This window comes from Dipteris shenzhenensis, chromosome 4 (assembly GCF_047967505.1).
Source record: "Dipteris shenzhenensis isolate YYH24624 ecotype China chromosome 4, Dip_SZ_1.0, whole genome shotgun sequence".
In the NCBI taxonomy this organism is placed as follows: Eukaryota; Viridiplantae; Streptophyta; class Polypodiopsida; order Gleicheniales; family Dipteridaceae; genus Dipteris; species Dipteris shenzhenensis.
This window is the reverse complement of record NC_141599.1, coordinates 20,439,653-20,446,322: the sequence shown is the minus strand read 5'-3', so window position 1 is coordinate 20,446,322 and position 6,670 is coordinate 20,439,653. Positions and strand designations below refer to the sequence as shown.

At 41.4% G+C, this 6,670-nt stretch overlaps 1 protein-coding gene across 3 annotated transcripts; it reads right to left on the bottom strand.

Annotated features, from left to right (window-relative positions):
- Nucleotides 1-216: 216 nt before the first annotated feature.
- On the bottom strand, nt 217-5,690 carry LOC147902577 (uncharacterized). 3 transcript variants are annotated; one of them, XR_015540871.1, is made up of 6 exons: nt 5,494-5,690; nt 4,343-4,674; nt 3,992-4,218; nt 1,951-2,051; nt 627-1,086; nt 217-501 (listed from the first exon to the last, which is right to left on the bottom strand). XR_015540871.1 is itself a non-coding variant. In XM_087373436.1 (6 exons), exons 1-5 carry the CDS (start codon nt 5,531-5,533, stop codon nt 664-666), a joined length of 705 nt encoding a protein of 234 aa, XP_087229562.1. In that variant the 5' UTR covers nt 5,534-5,690; the 3' UTR covers nt 217-501; nt 627-663. The 3 variants fall into 3 exon arrangements, 2 of the variants coding, with proteins under 2 accessions (XP_087229562.1, XP_087229561.1); XM_087373436.1 differs by having other exon boundaries at nt 627-668; XM_087373435.1 differs by lacking the exon at nt 217-501 and having other exon boundaries at nt 546-1,086.
- Nucleotides 5,691-6,670: the final 980 nt, after the last annotated feature.

Sequence of the window (6,670 nt, the reverse complement as noted above, 5' to 3'; positions counted from 1 at the left end):
TGCACTATGCATTATAACTCAAGGTGACCTGGACACGGATCAGCCTTATCCCCATTATGCACCGTCATGAAGAGTTCGGATATTAATTTAATGTCCACAATATCGTTTACATATACCCAAGAGATGACTTTTCCTTACATTTTTGTATGCAGAAGTATGGCAAATCTATTTGATCCAATTCCTGTCCCTGTAGAATTCAATAATCAAGATCGCTTATGCACCAATAGCAAAGGCTTCTTTTTCATATTAGTGTGAGCACCAATCGATGCATACACGCATGTATGCTCACACAGAAAATGTTGGGTAACACTCTTTCAAATTCAGACTCACATCATGTATCCACTTCTGATTATCCTTTTAACTCTTTGGCTGTAATGAGAATGAGCTTGTCCATGTAATAGTCTTTCGCATATAGAGCACTATCAAAATTTGGATGATGCGCCAGAATAGATTGTAAGCTAAGTGTACAGGACAATAAGCTTTTCTTATTTACAAATTTTCCTGTAAACACACAGGAAAATTCATCAAGTTGTATAAGCGTCTGCACAACATTACACAACCAAGGTAACCTGCTCAAATTTTCAAGTTTAATGATAAGAAGTGGTTCTTGGAACAGTACGACCTACTTGTTAATTAGCAGTATCTTCCAACAGATGTGCAACATTAAGCTGCACAACAGATAAAAAACGAATCATGTATGAAGTCTGATTCATTCCATGCCTACAAAAGCACATTCCCCGGCAATGAAATATTGCTGCCAGATCATCTTACTCTCTGGCAAGCGAAATACATGACCCGACCCCGCCCCCTCTGCTATCATGATGCTCTACTACAATCACATATCTGAAGACATTTCAGCTTGGGGAATCAGACTGCAGAGCTCTAAGGGCAGCTTACACTGGCTTTCAATAGGGCCAGACAACAATACAATCATGCAATTGGGAAAAGCAACCAATGCAACATAATTTATCTGCAAATGATGGGCCTTCAAAAATTTTGAAGCATTCACTGAGGTAAATTATGTGTGAGATTTCTATTCATTCGTAGCAGCCGTATTTGTTGGCTGATCCAAAAAAAGGATGCGACCTGCACAATTTCACAATACAAAAGTGAATTCTTGAAATAATACCTAAACACACGCTTAGATATCCAATAAAAGCAGATCTCACATTGATCATGCACAAGACTACTGGGCTTTCCAGCAACTTAGAATATGTCTATTGTTCCATCAGAAGTGTTGTGTTCTATATGTGACGGGAGGGTGCACTTAGTCATACCCCAAGAGATATATGCTGTTCACATCAGCAGATATGAGAAGACCATAAACAAGACAGCTCTAGCTGGAGCTTCATGCAATTTGACACAAATTTAGTCTGGTATCTCCACTGAGTTACTGAAGTACTTTGGTCTATTGTGACAAACCGTGGCTAGCATTGTGGCCTACTCGGAAATAAACTTACTTCTACACGTGCAAACCAGGTCTTTCTATCATCGTTATGGAAGTCTTGCCTTGCTGGACACAGATCTCCAAAGACAATGTTATTGGCACCTCTAATTGACTCTAAAAATGTTTTTCCTGCAACATCTACCCTGGTTCCACTACGAAGATCCTGACTTCAGATTACTTTACATTCCTGCATATCCCTTCCCTGATGACAGTTCTCTCTCCCATAACCCCCTTGCTCCCACCCCCTTCCCTATGGGCAAGCTTGTCTTGCCTTTTGAAAACCAGTAAATATCATCAGCCTTACTGAGCATGCAAATCAAACAAATAATTATCATGACTAGACAAAACATTTCAATGCAAAACGTCATCATCGGCAATGATATCAGCAAAGCAATCATCACTGTCAAAACAGGGAGATACCATTTTCCAATTAGAAATCATAAAGATCATACCAATTAATAGATTAAAACTTGGCCTTATTTATCAAAGGTTAGAAAGCTTACCAGTGTGTCTCACAGCAATTTCTCTGACACGCTTGACAAGATCAGCTTGCGGGTCATGGAAAATTCTGGTCTCCATATTTCCCTCCACGTACACTTGTGAGCTGCTCCACCAAAGTGTCATTGAAATAAGCCATATTTTGATCAAAACAGGAAGCCAACAAGTTTAAGCATGCAGATGGAAAATTAGTTGGAGCACAATAGTCATCACAGTCCCATTATGATTGGAGGTAAAGTCGGTCTGAATGCCATGACTCTCCACTTTGTACACGAAGACAAAACAGTAGTGTTGCAGGGCCTTACAGCCCCAAAAATGCAGCTGATCTCGGCAAGGCTCCTTTGTAAATGACCAAGCTTCAGATAGGGAGTGCCCCAATTGTGAAGGATGTTGACATGCAGCAATTGCTCTAGGAATTTGCTGATATGCCACAGCTGCTACCTCCAAAGAGAGATGCTGACCATGCTACAGTCTTGGAGCCTAGCAGCAAGCCTCCCTTCAAGCATTGATGAACAAGTTCAAAGTCAAGACTGACCATAGGACACTTGTGTATTTTCTTACGCTGCCCAAACTGTCAGCCAATTAAAAGAGGTGGTTGGCTTGTCCAATTATATGACTTTAACATCGAATGCAGGAAGGGTGAAGAAAATGTGCCTTATCCAAAATGTGAGCTTGCACATTGTGTGCTTGGATACATGGCATTCAAGGGGAATAGTCACAGTGTTTGAGGACAGCAGCCATGTTTTCAGACTTGCAGGACCCATTATGTCAGATTAAATTGCTAATAGCCTATTGTGATTCCAAGACAAATTATCTGGAATTAGACTCACAATATAGCATGTTGGCATTGAGGGAGATACATTTTCCCCCTTTGGCAGGAATTCAGACATCACAAAGACCTATGAAATGATAAATCAGAGTTTCTGTTGGGAGGGTCTTTGGAGAGATGTAGCAAAGTACTGAATGCTTGCCACACCAACAAAACAGAGTGGACAAGAAGCTGCCGAGGGGTTTGCTGCAGTCCAACAAAACTATTTCATGCCTGCCAAGACACGGTATTCGACGTTCATTGATCATGTATTAAAGCATCATGGCTTTCGTCAAGAGATTGCCGGTGACACAGGTCATTTTTGTATGTCTGAGGAGGTGAACAATCGGTGTAGTATCGGAGCACTTCTGCCATGACACTCAAGATGTCTTGGGATAAATAGCTTGGACTGGCTGAATTTTGATACATTCGGACCAAACATTTGTCGATTGGGATTAGCCCGTTTCAGACAATGTATGGGTCCAAAGTTGGGATGCATTGCACTATTGCAGACATGGCTATGAAAAATCAAACCGCAAAAATTTGGAAAGAATGGATGCTGTTTTGCAATTGGCCAAATAACCATGCACAATGTGCAGGCAAAGCCAAAGGAGTGAGTGTGCCAATGAATCTAGAAGATACTTGGAGCTTGAAGAAGGGTACTTTGTTTGCTAATGAAATCCACAAGAATAGATATACCTCCTTGAAGAGCAACACAAACACCAAGCTGGCCCACAAATGTTATGGATCGACTATCTCATCAAATGAAAGGGCCTACCTGAAGACGAGAATCATGGCAGCATGAGAGCTTTGTGCAGAAGCACCCCTACCTCTTGGAAGAGTGATGAGCAGCAAGATAGCCACCACATATGGTTTTGAGGGCAAAATTCTTTGGGAAGGGATGGCTATAATTTATGAAAACAGAAACACCAGCCGATAAAGTTACCTCCACTGACTTTGGACCCCATGTACAAGGCAAGCACTTGATGCATTGATATCTAAACATACCAGGTGGCGTAAGGAACCCATGATTCATGATATTACAACCAAACCAAAATGAATCTCTTATACGACTGGAACATTCCTTTTTCTGAACACTGCATGACAAACTTGCACTATAATATAAGCACCCTGAAAGACTTAGTCTAGTATCAAGTCTAATTAAATCTTCAACCTCACCACGATGAGGAGGTTCCAGCTTTCATCTAAACAATCATCAATTGCACTTTATGTCTCACCTCTTCCTCAAGTATTTCATGACTAGGGCCCCAATTTTATCTTGATAAACAGCTATACGATGCCACTGGACTGTGCTACGTTGAGCATAATCTTCAGGTGTTTCAGTACCAAAAGGCCTGCGGTTATTTCGCACTCCGCCTGTTCCCAACCAAAATAATGTCACAGCACGTCCATTTCTCATCATTTTCTGTGAAGGTGCTTGACCCACTTCTCCAATTAGAATAGCCTGCACGTAACAGAGATGCAAAATAAAAGCAAGCAAAGCACATCTACACACCTGCTTGCATGAGCTTTAAGTGTAAACCAACTTTCTCAAACCGTAAAAGTGGTACAAGTTGCTAAAAATCTACCTTGTAAATACCTTGAAGACCTATTGCCCTCACTCCAGGCTTGCCAAACTCAGCCGCACTATCTAATGGTTCTCCTCCTACTCTGTTATCATCAAGATTGAACCTATGTGCTTTGACTTCATCCGCAGTTAGTTCCGTGGAATCAACTTGCACGCCATCTTCCTCACCTAAAATACCGTTGGAAAAATAGTTTTCCTCATTGCCCTCTTTACCATATGTCTGATTACTTGAGGTTTGATTCACCCCATCGGTTGATTTAGATTGAGGATGCTTCGCACTAAAAGCTGACGTCTGCAAGAAAGCATGCCAGCCTTTAACTGCCCTTGGCAATCCTGAAACCAATTAGCCAGGCTTCAAATAGTGTAAACAAAGAAGAAAACACAAAGAACATGCATAGCAATTTCAGTAGAGATCCTTCCACCAGAATCGTTCAAGCAAGTTTATATGGATGATAGAGAACCCAAAACCAACTTAAGTACCAGAAACTGTCGAAAAAATGTGTGCATGACGTGTTATAATCCTATTAGTCCATGCCAACCACTGACCAATGACCATTTTTCAGATTCTATTAATGTCTTGATGTTGTCAACAGGTTCTAGATGTTCAATGCGATCTGTACAGGGACTTCCATTGTTCTATACCTCATGCACCCTCTTCGTATGGGAACTTCCACAGTCTTCTATCTACACGGCCCCTCGTTGTACCAATTCAATATCGTGCGGATTTTCCGCATGCAAGCTCATTAAATGGCATTCCGCTGTTCCCCTAAATCTTCAGGGGAATTCTCAGGCTCAAACAGCCTTTGGATCTCCTATGGACAGCGAGGGGCACTTCTATAAAAGTTTAATGTGACGGTTCTTTTTCTCCCGAAGTATCAAACGATGTGCATCGCTTGACACAGCATTGAGGCTCCGCTTAAATAATTAATCTCACTAACTTAATTTGAATTTTGCAAAGGTTAAGTACGGCTCAAATTTTATGAATCGTTTGCATATCTCTTGTCACTTAAAATAAACGCATGTGATGTGCAAAGTCCTGGAATTCCTCCGCTTCTCATATTTTCTCCTCCTAAAGACAACGAAGCTGCGCTGTAACTTAAGTGGTCCGCATGTTAAAAGAATGCTGAACGTTCCGGGAAGCGAGAGGGGTACCAGGGCTGCGAAAACTCCAATGAAGGGATTTGTACGCCATGGTGGGGGCGATCCGATCCAAGCCACCAAACTCACGAAATGTTTGCTGCCAGCATTCAAAAGCTAACTGGGCGATTTGCAACGCTTCGAATGACTGAGGGAATTGAGGATTTGTAGGAGAAGGAAATGTCGGATTTCATGCTCTCGCAAACGATTCGAAAAATAGCGAGTTTTGATTTAAATCTCGGATAGTGCGTATTTAGGATCCCCAGATTTAAATCCGGATAGTGAGTATTTATTTAAGTTAATGCTCTTGCAAACTATTCGAAAATAGCGAGTTTTGATTTAAATCTCGGTTGTTCGGTTTCTAGGGGCTCGTTCGTCGGTTCGTAGTTCGTACACTTGAACTCGTTGCCTGTGTCCGAATCCCTCACACGTGTTCGTCAAGATAGGCCACTCTTGGATCTGGGATGGGCGATCACGAGGAAACATGGGGGGACGGGTTGCAAATTTAAGGTGTTTATTATTTAAAAAAAGCAAACTCACCCATTCTTTTTTTGGCCATATAAAGGTGTCCCCACCCTGGACCTATGTTGCATTCGATCACCCGCCGCCTTAGTCATTAAGCCAAGTGTCACAATTGTATCCTAATTAAGCCATAGGTTCCAAATTTATGTCCGATATTAAAAGAGTGCAACGCGGGCAGACAAGAGCAAGTTTGAGATCTGGAAGTGCTAAGGTGTTAAGGTGCTTCATGATTTAGACCTTGGTACCGTTCTGAATGAGTTTTTCGATTAGAGTCTAACCATGTTTCAGGGGTTGGAGTGTCGCCATTAGTTCCATGGAATCAACTTGCACATCATCTTCCTCACCTAAAATACCATTGGGAAAAATTTTTTCCTCATTGCCCTCTTTACCATAGGTTTGATTTCTTGAGATTCAATTCACTCCATCGGTTGATTAAGATTGAGGATGCTTCGCACTAAAAGCTGATATATGCAAGAAAGCATGCCAGCCTTTAATTGCCCTTGGCAATCCTGAAACCAATTAGCCAGGCTTCAAATAGTGTAAACAAAGAAGAAAACACAAAGAAAATATATAATTTAGTTGAGATCCTTCCACCAAAATCATTCAAGCAAGTTTGTAGAGAGCCCAAAACCAACTTAAGTAACCGAAACACTCCAAAAAATGTGTGCAT